This window comes from Sardina pilchardus, chromosome 16 (genome assembly GCF_963854185.1).
Source record: "Sardina pilchardus chromosome 16, fSarPil1.1, whole genome shotgun sequence".
In the NCBI taxonomy this organism is placed as follows: Eukaryota; Metazoa; Chordata; class Actinopteri; order Clupeiformes; family Clupeidae; genus Sardina; species Sardina pilchardus.
Genome location: NC_085009.1, coordinates 2,809,510 through 2,832,234, shown reverse-complemented (window position 1 = coordinate 2,832,234; position 22,725 = coordinate 2,809,510). Strand labels below are relative to the sequence as shown.

The 22,725-nt window shown below is 45.7% G+C and overlaps 1 protein-coding gene across 4 annotated transcripts in view; it reads right to left on the bottom strand.

The window, feature by feature from the left end:
• Window positions 1–321: 321 nt before the first annotated feature.
• The window catches only part of camta2 (calmodulin binding transcription activator 2), a 43,527-nt gene continuing 21,123 nt past the window's right edge, over window positions 322–22,725 (bottom strand). The window contains exons 11-23 of one of the 4 annotated variants that reach the window (XM_062515890.1): window positions 22,367–22,501; window positions 13,268–13,437; window positions 10,331–10,521; window positions 10,030–10,108; window positions 8,737–9,103; window positions 7,011–7,507; window positions 6,125–6,369; window positions 5,513–5,732; window positions 4,284–4,355; window positions 3,904–3,924; window positions 3,289–3,482; window positions 2,943–3,017; window positions 322–2,759 (exon numbers count right to left, since the gene is read on the bottom strand). In XM_062515890.1, coding sequence (XP_062371874.1) covers window positions 2,705–2,759; window positions 2,943–3,017; window positions 3,289–3,482; window positions 3,904–3,924; window positions 4,284–4,355; window positions 5,513–5,732; window positions 6,125–6,369; window positions 7,011–7,507; window positions 8,737–9,103; window positions 10,030–10,108; window positions 10,331–10,521; window positions 13,268–13,437; window positions 22,367–22,501 — 2,321 coding nt within the window. In that variant the 3' untranslated portion in view covers window positions 322–2,704. Of the gene's footprint in view, window positions 2,760–2,942; window positions 3,018–3,288; window positions 3,567–3,903; window positions 3,925–4,283; window positions 4,356–5,512; window positions 5,733–6,124; window positions 6,370–7,010; window positions 7,508–8,736; window positions 9,104–10,029; window positions 10,109–10,330; window positions 10,522–13,267; window positions 13,438–22,366; window positions 22,502–22,725 lie in introns of all 4 variants that reach the window. The other 3 variants (XM_062515888.1, XM_062515891.1, XM_062515889.1) reach the window with 3 other exon arrangements.

Here is a 22,725-nt window from a genome sequence, read left to right as displayed (position 1 = left end):
CCAAGGAAGCAAGACTCCGTGACCTGCCTGAACTAACACTGTCTCCATTTCTGTGTGAATGGCATTGCCCTTTCACTGGACAAATGTAAGCTTGGTAGAACAAGCTTTTGGGCACCGGTTAAATAAAATGGTTTGTGAATGAATAATTATCACAAAAAAGCACTGTTAGGCTGCTCAGCATTGCTATAATAAGAACAAACAAAAATACACATCCAAGATGTACACACACACACACACACACACACACACACACACACACACACACACACACACACACACACACACACACACACACACACACAAAAAGATAGACACTAAAGATTCTGGTAGAATTAAGATTTAATGAATCATTATGACGTAATAAAACATTCTGAACATCTGCAAAAGGGGACTCAAAAGAACATGAATTTACAGAAAAAATCCTTAATATATTTTTTTAAATAAATGTATACATTACACACCAGCATCACAAGCTGCACACCAAAAATATTACTAAATGTCATAAATATATGTTTTTTTAAACCCGAAAAATAAAAATCAGTATGGTTTCATGCCAACGGCTGTATAGAGGGCCAAACAGCACATACATACACACACCCACACGCAGTCAGACACTCACGCAAAAGTGCATTCTCACAAAAAAATAAAATAAAATCATAAACATGCAGAGCTGCACTAAAACCAGGAAAAAGTTAAACGTTTTTTTTTTTTCAAGCTCAAGCAGCGCTCCTTCACTCCTAGCTGAAATATAGGATATCATATAGAATCATCATAATCATTGTCATTATAGCTTTCCTCTCATTTTACAATATGTACAAATTAATGCATATCTCTCTGACACATGCAAGCCAGCACAAACACTATTTGTTTAAGATGCAATTCTGTGCTGTGCTTTTTGCCATGTCGCACCAGAAATGATTATAGCTCACATCGATACACATATGCACACGCACCCTCACACACACACACACACACACAATTACTCAAACAATGAATCACATATTTACTATTAAATCAGCCATAAGAAATTACAATGTAGCCGAACCACTATAAAGCCAGAGAATGAGGATGTGAGTGAAAGTGTGAGGGTGTGTGTGTTTATGTGAGGGTGTCTTGATATGTGCATTTATGTTTATACTGTATATGTGTCTTCTTGTGTATGCAAACTCGTTAGTGGACAGAGCAAAATAACCTGAAGGCACTGCACTTTATAGGACACCCATACAAGCTCTGCTCACTTTGGGCATAGTGTGTGTGTGCGTGCGTGCGTGTGTGTGTGTGTATGTGTGTATGTATGTGTATGTGTGTACAGTATGTGTATGTGTGTGTGTGTGTGTGTATATGTGTGTGTGTTTGTGTATGTCTCTCTCTGTATGTGTAGGGGCTCCCCCTGAGCTCAAAGTGCTGAAACAAACTTTCATTGTAAAACTTTGTCACTCACTCACTCACTCACTCACTCACTCACTCACGCACACAAACAAACACACCTGTCCTTCCAGCCTGGGCAGTTAGTGCATCTGCAACCCAGCGACGGGGAGCAAAAGCAACGAGGCTTCTCTCTCTCCCTCACTTTTCTCTTTTCTCTGTCCCCCTTTTTTCTTTTAAGACTTGTTTTTTTTTCTCTCTCTCTCTTTCTCACTCACACTATCTATTGACACCCCTTCCCTCACCAGATAGAGGGAATTAAACAAAAAAGGAGTTAGAAAACATGCCTCATATTTCTCCATAAATAAGACAATATTAAAGACATCAAGAAATTCATCATCTTCAGAATATATATATGCATCAAGTAGAATATATATATATATATGTTGAATGGGTATATATATATTTATGTATATATATGTTTTTATAGAGGTTTCGTAAGATTTGTATACTTCAAAAGTACAATACATTCTGTGAAAAGCTGCGATGGAAAGAAATAAAATCACGAAGTCCAAACAAGTCTGAGCAAGTAAAGCGATAGTCTACAGTCTCGTTCTCTTTCGTCTCTTTCTCACTCCCCTGTTCCGACAATGAAAATCTCAGTAAGGCTCGGGGTCAACTTCCTCCCTCCCCGTCTTCCTCTCCCACACACTCCTTCAGTCGCTCGTCTGTCGTCTCTGCAGCGGTCTTTTGTTGTCTCTCTCCCAGTTCCTCCTCCCGTCCAACAGATCCGGGGAGAAACCGTACAAGTAAAGGCAAAGCCACAAGCAAGGGCATGAGGGGGAGGTGGCAGGGCTGTGTAAAGATGGAGAGATGCAGAGAAGAGGGGAGGAAGAGAGGGATGAGGGCAGCTCTTCTCTTTTGGCATGCAGAGCGGCTGAAGTCAGACAGGGAGGGAGGAGTCCACCAGGCGGAAGAGTGCTAGTGGGCTCACTTTTCCTTTGGCCAAAGGAGGGGATGGAGCTGTTCCTATGTGTGTGTGTGTGTGTGTGTGTGTGTGTGTGTGTGTGTGTGTGTGTGCGTGTGTGTGTGTGTGTGTGCGCACACATGTGTGTGTGGACGTGTCAAGGAGTGCATCTTATGTGTTTGTGCAAACAATTTAAAAAATGTGTGTCCAAGTGTAATGTGTGCTAGTGTGTAAGGTGTAAACCGTATTGTCAGTAAATAGTTACACTTGTAAGGGTGTGTAAAGGTGCATTTGCTTATGTGTGGGTGTATGTGTGTAAAGGTGCATTCGCTTATGTGTGTGTGTGTGTGTGTGTGTGTGTTCATGTTAGACTTAGGTTGTAAGGCCCCTCCTCTCAAGCTCCTTGCTTTGCTTCAATTCCTTAATTCTGCAAAAGACAAACATACATATGTTTTATATTATGGACATCGATATACTCAAATGTTTGCATGCATGTTTAGTCCTTTTTATCAATCCTAACCTGTATGCACCTGTGCTTTTGCATGCATATACAAAAGTAATTGTGTGTGTGTGTGTGTGTGTGTGTGTGTGTGTGTGTGTAATTTATCACCTGTGCCTGCAGCGTCTGAAGAACCTCATGATCTTCCGTGCTGCCTGATCCTGCTTCTTAGTCAGAAATGTGCCTCTGAGAGAGAGAGAGAGATAGAGAGGTCATCATCGCTGCCAGCCATCTCAATGCATGCCATACTGCGGGGATGCAGGAACCATATACGCTCTGCTTAAAGCACTCATAAACCTAGTGGGTGAAGCGGTAGGCATTTCTGTGTCCATTGGTATTGTTTAATGTGTGTATGTGATGGGTGAACTAATACCGGAGGCTAGTGCTTGTGTGCTTGTGTGTGTGTGTGTGTGTGTGTGCGTGTGTGTGTGAGAGTGTGTGTGTAGGGGCCCCTTACTTCATCTTTGGGTTGAGGGGCCCGGCCCCCCGGGGCCCCTGCTTGAGGCGCTCGTACTCCTTGTAGCTGCGGTAGTACTGCTGGATGAGCACGGCCGCGCGCCGGCTCTGCTGGAACTTCTTCTGCTCGTAGTAGCTGCGGAACTTGCTCTGGATCAAGATGGCCGCCTGGGTCATCTTCTTGTACAGCGCATACTGAGGAGGAGGAGGAGGAGGAGGAGGAGGACGAGGAGCGGTCAGTATTCCACATGCTCTCGGTCCACAGCACGCATATGACCACTTACACACACACGCGCACACACACACACACACACACCTCACGTTACTCACGCTCACAAAAATCAAGACATATAGGTCACAACAAAGACTGCTTACTCACATACAGTACGTGCTTGTAAGACATAATGACACTTGAATATACACAGGAAGCAAACGGCCTACACAAGAGTATCTGAGAGATCAACACAATCCTTTATGTACCATGCACTGCTACAGAGAATCATACACAGAACAGGACAGACACTCAGAGTCTAAAGAGTGTGTGTGTGTGTGTGTGTGTGTGTGTGTGTGTGTAAATACAAACAGAAAGCAATAGTTAGCAACTATGAGCAGTTACCTTCAGTGCTATCCATGTTAGCTAGCGAGAGGATTTAAAAAGAGGCAGACAAAAAGACATGGAGAGAGAGAGCACATTGTGAAGAGGTGAAGAAAAGAACAAGTGCAGACAGTGAGAGGGTGGGAGGAGGAGGAGGAGGAGGAGGAGACAGAAAAGCAGGATGAAGGAGAGGAAGGCAGTAATAAAGACATCACATATTAGTGTGGGTTAGTTGATGCAAACAAATACTGACAGAGCACAACAGGCCTTAACCACACCCTCACTGCACACACAAACATCACTGACACTTAATTCTATTGAATCAATATGTGCTTCTTCATAAAATCGAAATACATAGTGAACGAGTGTGTGTGCATGTATGTGTGTGTGTGTGTGTGTACCTGCTTGTATTTCCTGTAGCAACGCTGGATGACCGCTGCAGCCATGTCCTGCTGTTCCTTTAACCGCCGCCCCTAGGAAACAGTAACCACGGTGACATTTACACACAGACGTCATGGCAACGACAGCATGGAAATAGATTTACAGGACACAAAACAGGGCAGACCCAAAATGTTTAAATGGATTTGGAATGGACAGCATTGCAATCTAGTGTGCGTGTGTGTGCGTGCGTGTGTCTGCACACAGTGTTTTGGCACAGACAAACGGGACCAGTGCTAACGTCACGGGGAAATCATCTGTTTGTTTGTGTGTACCTGCCATTAGGACAAGGACAGGAAAACAACACCAAAAAGCGAAACATGGAGTGCATGCCATGCCGTGTCCATGTGCCTGTTCCCCAGCACAAGATCTCCGGATTAAGTTAATTCAGTTCAATGAGCTAATTGGGGGCTCACCTTCGTTGAGGTAAAGCTTTAATATGTCATGTCCTGCTGCACTTAATTCCCATATTGGATTGGGATGGCACTGCATGACCCACATTTCACAAGGCAAAGTCACGGCACTCTGCATGTCTGTGACTACTGTATATCAGACGCAGACATTTTGCTGTTTTAAAACAGTTTTTGGTTAAGAACTAGAACTAGCTATAGCTACCTAAAATGCATGCAAAGCTTGCAAACACCACCCTGACCCCAAACACCACCCTGACCCCAAACACCACCCTGACCCCTGACCCCTGACCCCAAACACCACCCTGACCCCAAACACCACCCTGACCCCAAACACCACTCTGACCCCTGACCCCAAACACCACCCTGACCCCAAACACCACCCTGACCCCTGACCCCAAACACCACCCTGACCCCTGACCCCAAACACCACCCTGACCCCTGACCCCAAACACCACCCTGACCCCAAACACCACCCTGACCCCTGACCCCAAACACCACCCTGACCCCAAACACCACCCTGACCCCTGACCCCTGACCCCAAACACCACCCTGACCCCAAACACCACCCTGACCCCAAACACCACCCTGACCCCTGACCCCTGACCCCAAACACCACCCTGACCCCTGACCCCTGACCCCATTTAAAAAATAACCGAGAGACATTCTTCCTATGATCTCAGAAAGCTGCAAACTTGTTTCTTGTGTGTGTGTATTCATACGTGTAGATACATGATGAAAGAGTGACATGGTGTGTGTGTGTGTGTGTGTGTGTGAGAGACCTTGTATCTGCGGAAGGCGTTCTGGATGATGCGGGCGGCCTCGTAGAGCTCCCGCTGCTCGCTGTCGGTCAGGGTCAGCAGGGCGAAGTCGCGCTCCATCCTCCCGTTGGCCGAGGCGTTCAGGAACTCCGCCCAGGCCGCGCTGCTCGGAGGACGGAGCCGCTGCAGAGCCAGGGCACTGAGTGGAGACGGCGGCGTCTGCGGGGAGCGCGTCACACACCTGACACACACACACACACACACACACACACACACACACACACAGAGAATTTGTTAGGATACATTTTTTTTTTTTCAAAGTATATTTTGTGGATTTTTTGCCTTTATTCATAGGACAGTGAAGAGTGAGACAGGAAGCAAGTGGGAGAGAGAGATGGGGTGGGATTGGGAAATGACCGCAGGTCGGACTCGAACCTGGGTTCCCGGGGACACTCGGACCCGCTCATGGCATGAGCGCTGTAGCCTGCTGTGCCACCGCGCTCCCCAATACAACTTTGATATATTTGGATTATCTGATTTGGGCTTAGTTTATCTGGCGAGAGAGAGAGCCGAATACATGTGTGTGCAGAGGAAGACACTAAACCTGAGATCTGCTGGTTTGTGTGAGAGTACCTGGGAGGGGACAAAGCAGGGATCGTGTCCACTGTGTCCAGGTGAGAGTACCTGGGAGGGGACAACGCAGGGATCGTGTCCACTGTGTCCAGGTAGGTGGCCAGCCAGGGCATGGTGTCGTGGATGGCGGCCGTGTTTTCCCGCCTCTCCCTCAGTGGAGACTCGGCCCCTCGAGGAAACTCTTCCTGTTTGATGCGCTCAGGTGTAGCCTCGATGATCTGCTCCGCCAGAGTTGCCATGTCAACCTGAAATGTCAACAACAGGAGTTGGAGTGTCATATCACATATCACAAGTGAAACAAACACTAGCTCGGTATCTCTGGTTTAGATGTGCAGAGCGCTAATCGATATTTCAGAATAATTGGGCTTTTCGGAAGCGGTATGTGCTGCCATTGTTTCTCGGTTTCCACTACGCGCTGTGGTCAAAGTTGTTCAACATGGGTGAACTCTAACCATGGTGTGTGCGAGGGCTAGCAATGCGTTGTAGTGCCTCTCAAGCCACTGAAAAGAATGGGTTTAAGAGCACAGCGGTGTCTTTATCAAATGTTACGTCCTTCGGTATCAAAGTTTGACCGTGGCCGTTTTATAATTTGATAGACAAAGATCCTTAAGGACCCTTCTTCAACCGTCTCTGGATAAAGCATTCGCTGTTGCGTTACGACGGATGGGGACCCCCCTTATTAGAGATGAGATGAGAGATTAGAGATGCCTACAAGCCATTTCAAGGCCATTCAAATGAAAATGCATCTTTCACAAACTAAGATATAATTTAGCAATACAGTAATACTGGGAATGTGTTCCAACTCAGTGTGTAACCCTTTTTTGTTTCTGTGTGTGTGTGTGTGTGTGTGTGTGTGTATCTGGTTGTGTGCGTGTCATGCCCTTACCTGCAGTACTTCTGCGGGCAGGTACTCCTCATTCTCCACATTCTCGCTGTAATTCAGCAGCTCCGCCTCGAACTCCGAGTGTGCGTGCGGCGTGTAGGGCGAGTGTGGGTGTGGGTGCGTGCGTGGCGTCGGGGAGCGGGACTCGGCGGGCGGCGGCGGGGTCAGAGGGCAGGCCGGCTCGTAGTCCATGAGGAAGAAGCCGCCGGTGCCGCCGCCGCTCCTGGGACCCGGGGGGCGTACGTGGGCCAAGCCTCGAACACCCCCACCGCCGTACGCCTGCGCCCAGCCCAGCGGCAGGGAGGGGGGCAAGGGGGAGAAGGGGAGCGAGGAGGAGGAGGAGGAGGAGGAGGAGGGAGAGGAGGGCGCTGACGTGTCCATGGGGTCCGGCGGGCTCTCCGGCGGGGAGCCGAGAGGCACGGAGCCGCTGGAGTAGGCCGAGCTCGGGGAGGGGGACGGGGGGTCACTGGGGGACGGGATGCTACTGGAGGAGCTCAGACCTGAGGGGGAGGGAGAGACAGGGAGAAAGAGATAGCACTTCAGCACAGTTGCTTCGCACACTTCTCTCTACTACATACATACACACACAGCAGAGTTGTACTTATATGTGCTGTGGAAAAACAGCTAGATAAATTCCCTATCTACAAATGATTGAGATTATTGAGAAAGCCCCACATTAGCTGCTTCTTCTTTTTTAAAATATAAAACATGGAGGCCACACTTTTTTTCTTTGGCCTTTAGCATGTTTATGTAAAAGGGCAGACGCTGCTGAGAAAAAGGAACTCATTTAGAAGTCAGTAGTGTTTTACTCAGTAGTGTATCCGGGTTGCCAGCTCTGCTCTAGTTACTGCAGCTACAAACATGTTGGACAAAAAAACGTTAAGAAACCTAAAAGACCTCGTTATGAATCCGAAATACGGTGTGACGTAATTTTCTCCTGGACAGGCTCCTGCACATCCACTCACAAAACACTATTGCAGCCAATTAAACACAGATGGCATTAGTTTGTTTGGCTGTTGAGTTCAAACAAAGGCCTAATAGGAAAGGAACAATAATACATGTGACCTTCCACGGCGAAATCAGTCACATTGTTCAACATTTCAAAGTTATAGTTATCAAGTTCACGAAGGGGCATAATCAACCTTCAAAACGATACCTAATGAATTGAGCGTCATTACTGAAATATAAACATTCAAAGGAGTTGAGTTCATCCTGTCATGCCAAGAGAAAAACTGAGAAATCTGCCTCTGAAGTTAGCCGTCGGCTAAACACTCACAAACGCTTTGTAAGGTCGCCGCTATCTTAAGATTTACAGTACTTACTTGTATTTCCAACGACACAGACAGCACACGGATAGCTTAGTGGTTGTCAATTAGTGCATTTACCGTAAATATTGGAATAGAGCGGCTAAAACGAGACGCCTCTAACTTCCTGCTGGAATTGAATTTCTCACCTCAAGAAACTCACGTTTTTAGACTAGAAAAGGTACGTTTTTCAGCTAAATGTATTCACGGCTGTACAGTGTAGACCACCCACTGTTTCAAAACACAAAAAAATCCACGATTTTAACACAAGTAACATAAATGGTCATTTTTCTCAGAAACGCCTGTTGCGACAAGCGACTGGTTTTGCCGTGGAGAGTCACATATCATCTATTGGGAGCATATGGTGTGAGATTCTTCTATATGGCGTGTGTGTGTGTGTGTGTGTGTGCGCTCGTACTGCTCACCTGTGTCTGGGCTGGTGGAGAGCGGCGAGGGCGGCAGCTGTGGTGGTGTAGCCGGCACTTGGTGTGTGTGTGTGCTCATGGTGAGCTCCGGCTGGTGCGCCTGCTCCTCGGACGCCTGCTGCGCGGGCCCCATCGTCGTCGTTGTCGTTGCCGCCGCCGCCGCCACCGCCATGACGCTGGTGTCGGCCTGCGCCCGCTGGGTGTGCGCGTGCAGCTCCTCCAGGCAACGGGCAAGGCGCGTGTGCCCGCGCGAGCGTGCCACGGCCAGCGGCAGGCGGCCCAGCGAGTCGGGGATGCCCAGCGCCACTGAGCTCCAGCGGTAGAGCAGCACCGCCGCCGCCTGGTGGCCCAGAGCACACGCCCACATCTACAGAGGAGACGCCAGAGGAGGACCAGGGGGAGGAGAGGAGGAGGAGAGGAGAGAGCGTGGGGGTTAAGGAGATGTATGACAAACAAAGAAGTCAATGTGTCACTGTTGTGCATCCATTTTACTTTGTATGTGTGTGTGTGTGTGTGTGTGTCAGTGATGCGCGGGTACGTGTCTGAACGGCCCGCCCCGCCCCGCCGGTTTCAACTAACCCGACCGCAAAAAATAATGATTAAAATACTGTACCCGACCCGCTTCTCTGCTTTCTTGTAAAAAGTATCAGCCCGCGCATCACTGGTGTGTGTGTGTGTGTGTCATAGACAGTAAAAGAAATGGACAAACAGACTGAGACTGAAACAAATGTCCGTTTACTTTCCATCGCACTGCGCAGACTTTGTGACGTTAGTCATCTAACTTGCTGCAACTCGTCTCATAGATGGGTCACACAGATATTTGCCATTCGTGACATTGAGTTTTTATTAGGTTTACTTGCCTCTAGGTAATGCTTTACTATATCATACAGTAGGCTAACGTAGGCTACATAGCTTTTTCACTGATCTTGCTAATAACTTTCCGTCATGGTTTTCATGCAGGCTGGATTGAGCTTCTTATCCAAACATTACAGTATATCGTTAGCTACCCTCCAACCGGACTTGCTAACTGTATATTTCTTACGGGAAACCAACGTTATGTATGAGGAAGTTGTGAATTAGTTTTGCGTTCTATTGTTCATGTAGAAAATACAGAAGCTACAACGACACAGGACACATGTTACTTAAAGTTAAGGAATTGAAAAAAAATCCTAAATGAATGGACATCCTATGGGGTTAGCTAAGAGTTGATATCCAGCTCCATATGTCTTTCAACTTCTGGGAATTCCCTTGCCCCTTTGGTATGAGTGTGTGTGTCTGTCATGTTGTTCTTACCAGTGGCGTGCAGGAGAAGTGATCAACGTTCAAAGGGTCTACTTCCTGTTCTAGATCCAGGCTGTCGGAGTTCACGCTCCTGCGGAGAGATGAAGAATTTCAGTCACATCCCAATAATCACTATCTTATCCTGTGGCAAGTCACTTCAATGTCAGTGTGGGTAAGATGATTGGAAGGTGGTCTGTGCAACTGCGCACTGGATGGGAGTGCGTGAGTATGAGCATGCTTACATGTGTATCATGTGCACCACCAGAGATGTGTGTGTGTGTGTGTGTGTGTGTGTGTGTGTGTGTTCTCTCACCTCCACTGGATGAGTGTGCGTATCAGCTGTGTGTATCCCTGTGCCGCGGCCAGGTGCAGGAGTGTCATGCCACGGTGGCGGACGGAGTGAACGAGGCGCTCACTGCCACCTCCACCTCCGCCTCCCCACCTCCCTCCAGCCATCATGCGCTCACACACCCCTACGATGCGCCGTTCAAACCATGGGCCAGACTGGGAGAGAGGGACAGAAAACCAAGACAGAAAAAGGTGAGCATTATGAAGGATATCACAATCACAATCATGTCTACTCCCACCAACCAATTTTGAATTATAGTGCATATTTGACCAATAAGCTTCTTCTGTCTGGAAATGGCAAATTTGTTAGACAAAAAAAATATACATTTGACTGAATATAAATCTAAATGTATGAAGAATTGTCGATGTAACTGCTACATCAACTCATTTCCAAGAACACAAAGTCCGGTCTGTCATGGACACTTAACACATTGAGGAAGTTTTGACCGGTGTACCGCAGGGATCAATGCTCGGCCCAAGCTATTTCTCACTGTCTCCGCTTTCTCATTTGTCTCACTCACTATGAGACAAAGTAATGTCCAGGGTTCCCACTCTAAGTTAAATTTAAAATTCCATGAGTTTTCCCTGACTTTCCTTGAATTCCTCAACCTGAATTTCCATGACCTATATTGAGCTAAGATTTCAGAGCAGCCGGAGATGAATAAATGGGCTCTGAATAAACAAAGTTGGACAATAACTACTCAAACAAGCAGTAAAGCTAATATATAGATGTACACTGCATGTACATATATTAGTATTAATGGATTTTGGCAAGTATATTTCAAACTTGCACAACAAAATTCCCTGATACTCCATGACTTTCCCTCAAATATGATCAAATTCTCTGACTTTCCATGTCAAAATGATATTCCAGAAATTCCATGAGCCATGGGAACCCTGATTATCTGTCCATCTGTCCATCAGCCTGACCTCAGTAGTGGGACAGATTTTGACATACTACCAGTTAGAATGTTATACTGCCCTATGATTGTCACATATTCATACAATATGAGGGCAAACACAACAGTTGTATTGCTCTAACTAAGATGAATGACTCTCTCTCCACATCCACACCTCATACTACGATAACATAAAGAATTACATAAAGAATTATGTGGTTGGGGGTCACTTTCAGAGTGATTTGAGAATAACAGAAAGCTGCAAATTTGCAAACAAAAACATGTCATGTCAAAATAAATTGAAGAGCTCAGCTACTACACACAGAAAGATCCCATTAGTGCAGGATGGAGAAAGAGAGCGAGAAGGAGAGAGAGTGGGAGCGAGGGACGAAATCTATCCTTTCATGTCCGTTTTTGTCCTGTCTTTCTTCCTCCATCTCCAGGCCTCTCATCTCTTTCTGCCTCTCCTTTCCTCCTCTCCTCCTCTGCTGTCTTTCTTCTCACGTTCTCTTCTTTCACTCTCTCTGGCTGAGGAGGGCAGGCAGTTTTCCACTGAGGGTCACCCGATAGGACACATTACATTCATACCTCACACAAACTCTCTACACTCTACTCACACTCTCTCTCTCTCTCTCTCTATCTATCTATCTCTCTCACTCTCTCTTTCTCTTACTCTCTCTCTCTCACACCCACAAGCACTTCTACTCCTGCATTTACAGATACACAAACACACTAAGCTCATGCACACACACAAAACATTCAAACGCAGAAGAACACTGTGACCTCTTTGCACTCTCTCTTTCTCTGCCCTCCACGCTCTCCCTCTCTCTACCTCACACACACACACACACACACACACACACACACACACACACACACACACACACACACACACACACACACACACACACACACACACACACACACACACACACACACACACACACACACACACACGATGTTCCAGCAAGCCCAGCCATTTTTCCCTCCCTCTAGATTTTCCCTCTACCAACCCACCCTCCAATCCATAACACACACATCACTGACCCCCCACTTCACCCCAGCCCCCGCCCACGCACCCCTCTGACGCAAGAAACGTTGGCTAAAAATGTATGACATGCAAGAGGCCGGCGATACTGAGAAACCAGACAGGGAGAGAGGAGAGGGGGGGGGGGGGGGGGGGGGGAGAGAGAGAGAGGACGGAACACATTATGGAGGACAGCGGAGAGGAAACGGAGAGAACGAGACAAGAGTTAAGCAAGCCAGAAGAGTTCTTAAAGGGACTTAAGAGGGTTAGATTAGCCCAGGGAGGAGGCAACACACTGACCTCAACCACACACTCACTCACACACACACACACACACACACACACACACATATACTGACTTCACGCACATGCTGACGTACAACCCACTAACAAGGTGAACTAAACACACTGCTTTTTAGAGAGAGAGAGAGAGAGAGAGAGAGAGAGAGAGAGAGAGAGATCTTACACCCCATATAGATAACACAATGCTGACAGGAACACTTGAACGAACACACACACACACACACACACACACACACACACACACAAATCACTTCCCCTCTACACACACTCTATTTTTGCTTCTCCACTTGACTGTCGAAGCAACGTCACACAATGACATCATGCATAAACAAAAGGGATGGAAAGGAAGAGATAAGTAAGGGCTGGGAGAGGGGTGCAAGGGACAATAAATCTTATTATTACCCCATTTTTAATACATAACAGTTCCCTTAGCACTGCAACAATAGACCACACCTAAGGTACAATCATGGAACATAAAACGTTACCCAGAATTACCTTGTTGCACTGCCTATGTTACCCTTGTTGAGTTACCTTGAGAACCTGCCATGTTATTTAAGTCACCTTGAGTACAAACAGGCTAGCACCCAATTCTACTATACTTTCCAATCCAACAAATTGTGTGTGTACGTGTGTGTGTGTGTGTGTGTGTGTGTGTGTGTGTGTTCGTGTGTACCTGTGTATCCTCCTCAGATGTGGCTGCGGTGGGAGGCGGTGCGCTTTGCTGTACAGGCTGATGGGATAGCTGTTGGAGATTCTGCTGCTGCTGCTGGGTAGTGGACATTTCTGCCATCCTCCTCTCCATCTGCTCGAGACGCTCCAGTATGGACATACGGAACTGATTATCTGGACAGAGAAAGAGAGAGAGAGATATTAGCATGATGGAACAATAAACCCCTCCATCAGCAAAGGTCTGTTTTTTGCTCAATTATGAGGACTTGCCACTTGCCCTCTACCTCCCAATCCAACATAGAGCCACAGTCTCTCTGTCTCTCTCTCTCTCACACACACACACACACACACCATATTACATTATACACACTGACATACCATATTAACGCACCAATCTTACTAACTGTGGATCAAATGTACCCCTACATGTGGGCCCCTGCACTCAATGAATCAAAGCTCAAGTGAAAAATGTCTGCCAACACAACGAGACCTTTGATGTCAATATACACCCCGGGACCAGGTGGATTCATCCAACAACCTACACAGGCACACACACACACACGCGCACACGCGCACACACGCACGCACACGCACACGCACACGCACACGCACACACACACACACACAAATATAAACACACCACAACTGCCCAACACCACAGAGCTTATCCAAATTATATCCAACATCACATACAAAACCAACACCACACTTATTAGCTATCCACACACTGGCCTCTAGTTTACCAGTTAAATCAATGTGAAACATACCCAAACACACAGAGAGAGAGAGAGAGAGAGAGAGAGAGAGAGAGAGAGAGAGAGAGCGAGCTACAATGCCCCCATGCCAGTCCCAATGGAGGACCTTAGAATCTTCTAGAGGAGACCACAAACAGCTGCGCAATACTGGCGATCAGTCATTTAAGGCAGCTCATTGTGCCAATGACCGAAAGTTTTAATAAGGTCCAGTCTCTCTCTTTCTCTCTCCCTCTCTGTGTGAGCGAGAGAGCGAGAGTATTAGAGAGATTAGTGATCGCTCTCATAAATCTTATGATTGATATGCAGCCAACATTTCATTTTTACTGCGGTCAAAGTCCCTTCCCAAACAATGTACTGAATGTTGTGAGTGCAGACCCTAGTGTGCTCACAGTCAAACACACTCAAGCGCGGACACTCTTAATAGGGCTGCCACAAGGTCACATAAAAATGACTCAGCAGCCGTTAAACAGGGATCCCCACCGCTGTCTATGAGGGGGAGGTAGAGGTAGAGAGAGAGAGAGAGAGAGAGAGAGAGAGAGAGAGAGAGAGAGAGAGAGAGAGAGAGAGAGAGAGAGTGTGTGTGTGTGTGTGTGTGTGTGTGTTAAGAAATGTTCCAGAAAAAGAAGGTTCTCGTCCCTTATACCTGCTCAACTGGTAAAGCAGTGCATCTCTTCCTCCCCAGCACTGCCAGCATATATGAACAGAAAACTAATACACAAATGTCAAAAACACACCGCACATATATGCAGCACAAGCATATAGAACTCCCCCACACACATCTATGTATCTGTCCATCTATTTACATTATTAATACATAAATACAAACACCCTAATTATGTACACTGCTACCTATATATCTGTAGAGCCTCGTACTGTCCTTTGTCTCGTGGTTAGGTCAATTCCACGCAGAAAAAACCCAGCGGTCAACCTCAAAGTCAGTAGGAATCAAAATGTTGCATAGGTATGAATACATACAGTACATTAGTACATACACATATGCCTATCTCTTCGTCTCTCTCCTATAAGTATTCGATCCTTCCTCGTGCTCACCTTTTGTCCTCTTCTCTTTCTCCCCATTGCTCTGTCTCCCACTGATCTTGCAACATGGAAAATATTCCTCATGCTAAGGTATTTCTGATAGGACAAGACTAGACTGTGTGTGTATGTGTGTGCGCAACACCCCAATATAACATGACACAGTGATCCTGGAATCTCCTAGGTCAAACAGAACACCGGGCACACTCTTAAACACACTGCAAAACAGACTGCGTACACACACACATAGACGAGCATACACACACATAGAAGAAACACACACTCACGCACGCACGCACAAGTGGTCATTCCAGGGATGGAGCAGAGGGACTCTCTAGTTCCACTGCCGTTTGCCGCCCGTGTTTGGGAGAGACTGTTTCGTGCACCCATAAGTGTGCGTGTGTGTGTGTGTGTGAGAGAGAGAGAGCGTGTGCTACCTGTATTAAACACACACTAAATCCACACGTGCCATATACAAATGGTCACAGACTGAAGTAAAACACACTGCAAAAAACACACTGCAAAAAGACTTCACAAACGAAACTTCACAAACTAGGCAGACAGAAGCGCATACTCCACACAAAGTGCCTACCTACACCATCTTTGTCTCCTTGGTCCATTTTGGCAGAACTATGAGATTGAGTGTGTGTGATTTTGATTGTGAGATGATTCACTTTGGTCGCAGGTCAACCCTTCATGACTCTTGTTCTCCTTTCTTCCACGCTCTTTGTCCTCTCTCCCTCTCTCTCTCTCTCTCTCTATCTCTCTCTATCTCTGTCCCTCCCTCTCCTCTCTCAGAAGAGCATGGCTACTTCCACCAGGGAAACTGATGTGATGTCATTAAATGAAGACGATGACATGACTGAGACTGAGACACACACACACACATACACACACACACACACACACACACACACACACACACAAACAAACACACAGGATGCCACCACTCCACCAAGAGTGAAAACAAAGAGCACAGACTAGTTGGACAAAGAAAGAGGATGAGAAAGCACAGACTCACACAAACACACACCTAAACACAAATACACAAACACACACTCACATACTCACAAAACTAACACTAGGACACATTAGGAAACTCTATACAAAGCAAACTGGAAATACACTAAACACACACACACACACACACACACTTTCTCTCTCTCTCTCTCTCCCTATCTATCTCACGTGGGACACTTGATCTGTTATTCCCACACGCGTCACGGGTAAGCTAGAAAAACCTGGTGACACCAACTGGATGAGAAAGACAGAGAGAGGAGGGAGAGACAGTGAGGAGGACAGAAGAGTGTGCAGGCGACCAGTTGCTGAGGTGAGGAGAGGAGAGGAGAGGAGACGAGAGCGGAAGAGAGCGATATTCCAAACTGGGATCAAAGGAGGAGAGAGGCGCCACTGGAGAGGAGGAGAGACGCTGGGAGGAAAGAAGGGAATCCAGAGAATCCGGAGGAGGAGAAGACAAAGATGAACAGAAGAAGAAGGAGTAGCTTCGGCAGAGGAGAGTTAGCAACCAAGCGACTGCTCCTCGCACAGGGGGAAGTCCCAAATGAGCAGCCTGTCTGTCTGCACACTCCGTGTGTGTGTGTGTGTGTGTGTGTGTGCGCGCGCGTATGTGTGTGTGTGACTTGGCACTCGCATTCCTGCTACCAGAGACAGCCGCTATAGCGCACTGCCAGGGATGAAAGCCTGACAGGGTGCGAGAGAGAGAGAGACAAGGAAAGAGAGAGAGAAAGAAGGAGGAAGAAAGAGGGAGAGAGGGAGAGAGAGGAGTAGAAAGGATAAAGAAAGATGAAACAGAGACAGACAGACAGACAGTCAGATAGATAGATAGATAGATAGATAAATATATGTTCAATAGACATTTATTGGATAATTTCTCAACCCATGAAATCATGACGCGCCTCATACCAAGCCAAACACCATACAAATACATTCACACATACAAATCCCAATACATCATGTGAAAAAACACCTAATCAGCCCCACAAAACAGATAGAAAGAGAGAGAGAAAGAAAGAGAGAGATTGTAAAGGGATAAAAAACAGATTGTGAAAGGGTAGATCTGTGAAAGTGAGACTGTAGTTTGTGTAAGTGTGCACACACACATATGGGGTGCCCTCTCTTTTACACACACCTCTGACACACACACATACAGACACAACCCCCCGCCTGGAGGTTTAAATAGGTTTAGCTGTAGGCCAAGAATAGCAACAGGCTGAGCGGAACAGTTCAGCGTCTACTGGGCCTGTAGGTATGCGCATGCACGCATGCACACACACACACACACACACACACACACACACACACACACACACACACACACACACACACACACACACACACACACACACACACACACACACACACACACACACACACACACACACACACACACACACACACACACACACACACACACACACAAAATATAAATATACATACAAGTACTTACAAACATGCATACAAAGCTGTGCAAAAGTTGGGATCACTTAGAAAATGTCTTTTCCACTTCATTACAGACCAGCTGACTGGTACACGGTTCTCACATAGTTTGGAGCTGTGCTTTTGGTCACTGTCCTCCTTTAAGAGGAATCGGCCATCCACAAAGTATAGCATGAAGTAGCATTTGACACATTGATATTGCATAAATACGATAGCTAAGTGCATATTAGGCTGGTATTAGGCATTAGGCTGTACTTGAAACAGTAGCATCTGTTTGGACCACCGATTAAGTTGGATACTCAAATGAGTGCTGATGATTCTAATTCTCTTCATATGCTTTTGTACGAACATTAACGTACAAATATAAGAACAGAACTTAAGAGGCAGGTCAACGGTGTTGCAAAGTTGCCGATCACTGAATCACTACGAGAATGGATGCTATCGCTCGACAAGTGGACAGTACATGATTAAACCGGTTTTCTGGCTTAGCTTTGAGTTGTGACGTTCAGCATAAACCCCATTTCCCCACTTTACTAGCACCAAGGCATGCCAGGAACAACACATCTCTTCTTTATGTCTGTCAGTCTGAGATATGGCTCTAATGGCTCTAATGGCTCTATGGCTCTATGTCCAGAAGGCTAGCATCATGAGGCCACCTCTTCTGTTGATGTTGACCCTGGTGTTTTGTGGGTGCAATTGGACAAAGCTGCCATTTAAGGACTTGTGAGGCATTTGCTTCTCAGACTAAACTGTATGTGTTCTCTACCTCAGGCCTTGCAATCCTGTTTTATATTCTGGTTAAAGACAGGAAAGAAAAATAACAAATAATACAAACTGTCTGCATAAAAAACAATCAATTTAAGAAATATCAATATAAAAAACAAGAACAAAGTCAAATGAACTCAAAGCGGTGCGGATAAAAAATATATAGTGAGTGAGTATATAGTGTTAATAATGAAAGAAAATAAGAAAAGAAAAAGAAAATGAATATGAGAGTGGATTTAAGAAATGACAAATAATGTTCTATTCTATAATTCTCACCTACAACTGCCTTCATTTCTGAGAGCAAGAATAGATTGACACATTTCAGAGGAAAATCCTTTGTTTCTGTCTATTTTGTGCCTTTAATCAAACTCATAATAGATGCTGTTCCAGATACTCAACTCATCTAAAGAAGGCAAGTTGTATTGCATCTTTAATCACGGCAGCAGTTCAGCTGTGCAAACATATAATAACTGCAAAAGTTTTTTTTAAGGTTTTTTAACAACCAGTTAGCCTTTTCAAATTATAAACTGAGATCAGCAGACAGGATCTTCCATTGGAAAATAAGATGTATGGTTGCTGATAATAGACCTCTTTAAAGTTTTGTAAATAATGCAATCAGCCATTCCCTAATATAATAGTAATATCTAAATTCAACAATGTCTACACTGTATTTCTGATTGATTAATTGTTATTTCAATGTCCAAAATAGCATTGAAATCCTTTAAAATCAAGGAAATGTCTAAGTGACCTCATCCTTTTGAACAGTAGTGCAAACACACACACACACACACACACACATACACACAATAATCCTCCCTCACAAGCACCCAAACAAATTGGAAAGACACTAACTCATATACAAACAGCTGACACACAGACATAAATCATGTAGTAAACCATATAATGCTCAGCTTATACAAAAGCCAAGTCCTTTACTCGACAGTAAGACACAATCAGACACAAATAGCAGGCAGACAGACAGACACACACACACACACACCCGCACACACACACACACACACACGATTATTTTAAAGTCAACAGTATGAACGGATTCCCTATCCCTGCGGTTGAAGGGCATCCCTACCATTAATCACTAGGATACAAGCACGATGACTTTATGCTCGCGCGCACACACACGTACGTGTGTGTGTGGGAAAGTGTGGGGTAGCGTTTGAGTGTATGTCTGGGTAGTGCAGAGGAATATATGCATTTGTGTGTGTTTGTGAGTGTGTGTGTGTGTGTGTGTGTGTGTGTGTGTGTGGGTGAATGTGAATATTGGAAAGTGTAGGGGAGCATTTGAGTGTATTTCAGGATACTGCGAGGGAATATAAATATGCATTTGTGTGTGTGTGTGTGTGTGTGTGTGTGTGTGTGTGTGTGTGTGTGTGTGTGTCAAGGTGTTGACAGTGGAAAACAGCTCCATCTCATCAATCAAAGCTGTGTGTGTGTGCATGGGCAAACAGTGAGAGAGAAAGCAAGAGAGAGAGAGAGAGGGAGATAGAGGGAGAGGGAGAGAAGCTATGCAGGGGGTGGGTTGGAGGGTTAGCATTTCGGAAAATGTAATCCCTCCCATGTCATTCTCTTTCATTCTGTCGGTCTCTCCTCTACTTCTTTTTCTTTTTCTCCTCCATCTCTGTTCACTCACTTTTCTCATCTCGCTCTGTCTACCATTTATATTCCCTATCTTTCCAATTTCATATGGACCATTAAGATTAATTTTTATAAGTAGCCTAGGTCACAAACATCATTATGTTGGGAAATGTCTGCGTATCACTTAAGGCCATCGCCCACCAGAAGCGTACGCGCCGCGCCACGAAAAAAAATAGAATTCCATTGTTTTCAATGGAGCATCGCCCACTGGAAACGTCTGCCGCGCAGCAGCCGCACAGAGATAGAAAACTATTCTAAAATCCTGCGCGGCAAGCCCAGACCGCCGAACACCGCTGAACGCCGCTTCTAGTGGGCGTTGGGCTTTAAGTTTGTCTGTGTTTCTCAAGCTGTCACAGATGTTAACCCTAATTTACCTTAAAACACTCAGATGATCAGTATTTCTACCATTGTGGCCATCGCAAATGGCTGACACGGCTATCACAATGTTGTGCCACCACTGAGTCGGGTTAACTTGTTGAACATGACTTAGAGTGTTAGTTGTTGCTTTATCCATGCATGTTCCATTTGTTAATGGAGAGTTCAGCATTGGTTTTTCTAGCTAAAGCTAGCCTGCCCACGCCCAGCTAAATCTCCTTTCAGGGAGACACTAGTCTGGGACACCATAAATCACCATAATCGTCGTTTGGCAGATTGCCTAATGGTTTACATGGTAAACGGTACTAGCAACGCCTGCAACCATCACAAATTGCAGTTGGAAGAATGTGCACATTAATTTACAACAAAGATAGGCCCACCTGCATGGTTTCCTGACTGCCAATGTTGTTCATTGTCAGTTTGTAAAGTTTAGACGAAGATGAGAAGTAACGTTAGGAATCTCTGATCAATGTGATAGGTTAGGCTGCTGGACCAATGATTTCAAAGTTAGCGACATTTCGTCAGCGCCGCGTTTTGGCCGTCTTGAGTGTCTTGAGAGTCAAGCAGAAAGTTGAAATTGGCTCAACTTTATGGTAATGAGCTATGACGCGGTTCAGCGGCAAACGACCAGCAACGAACATGATGGAACATAGAATGCTGCAACGTCAGAGTGGCCAAAGCGTCCAAAGCTTCCCACGGCATCCTTGGCGGGCGTCCAGAGCTTCTTGGAAGCTCAAGTCGGCGGCGGTGTGTACGTAGTGACACTCTTTCAACTACATGAAACTTCATACAAATACCCCCCAGATTTCAGTGCCCATCACTCCCAACATTTAGCAATATAATCAAGCAGTCCAAAAGTAAATTAAGTTAAAAACCAAACCAGAAATCTTCTGCTTTTGATAGCCTATTGGTATGCCACTCCAAGTGAAACGCATGTCACAACAAAATGCATGTAAGAAAAAAAAGGCCTGCCTGGAATATAAGCCTGCCAAATAAAGGCCTGTGCTTTGTGCAGCCTAAGTAAATAAAATGAGGATTTATGGCATCTGTAATACTGAAATAAGAAATACAAATGCAAACACACTGGCGCACACACACTCACTAATTTCGTAAAGCAATACTTGTATGTAAAGTGCATGCAGTGTGTGTGTGTGTGTGTGTGTGTGTGTGTGTGTGTGTGTGTTCAGTAGCTGCTGGCAATACTGACTCCCCTTACAGTAAGTGTCAATGTGCCTTGATAATTAACCAAAGCCAGCAACTGCCAACAGTCCAGGCAACCTACTGTATGTGTGTGTGTGTGTGTGTGTGTGCGCATACTGTAGATCTGGATGTGCATTACGCATAGTTTTGCACTTTGACAGCGATACGGTTTGTCTGTCACACACACACACACACACTGTTTAAGAGTCAGAATTTCCTGCTAGGGGTGTAGCAATCCATCGATGCAACGACTTCATCGTGAGTGATGCGGTGGCATCGATATGGTTCATAAACATCGAGACATGCATGTTTATTTTTGCACCTGTTTCACATTTGTGTGTTTACATATCTGCCTATACTTGCAGCACCAATTTATAAGTTGTCGTCATCAGAGTAGTAGCGGTTGAAAAGCAGCCAGAGTGGTAGCGGTCAGAAAACAAATGCTCTCTCCCCCACTGTGTCTATCGTTAGTATGCAATTAATTCATTGATTGATTGATTGATTGATTGATTGATTGATTGATGATAATTTCTAACAAATTGATGGCTCACAGATTTGATTCTGGATTGCATTGTCATGACACTTGTGATTTACACAGCTACTACCTACAGATCTAGTCTCTTCTTCAATTCTGTGTTTAGATAACAATGGAATGAAAGACTCTCAGGAGAGGCCCGAGAGCAGACAGAGACCCTAAAGTTTTGCTGCTTTACTTAAGTCTCTCCCATAGTACTGTATCACACAGAGTTGAGTTGAGATTTGAAATGTGAGTTGTGGTTGGTGTGTGTGAGAGAGTTTGGCAATGTTTCCACACATTGTGCGAAGACTTGTATAGAAATGTGACCGGTGTGGATATCACTCACCGTCCAAGGAGAGCCAGTCCAGCTGAGAGCTGGGCAGTGATGATGCGTTTCTGGCCCGGTACTCAAACAGCACTGAAGAAGAGACGGCTCCGGAGTCCTCTAGCACATGCAGGGCCACCAGCCCAGCCTCGTGTGCTGTGAGACACACACACACACACACACACACACACACACACACACACACACACACACACACACACACACACACACACACACACACACACACACACACACACACACACACACACACACACACACACACACACACACACACACACACACACACACACACACACATCTTTTAATGGGGAAGATCTGAGCATTACCTGCTATCAGATAAATCAGCGGTTCTCAAACTG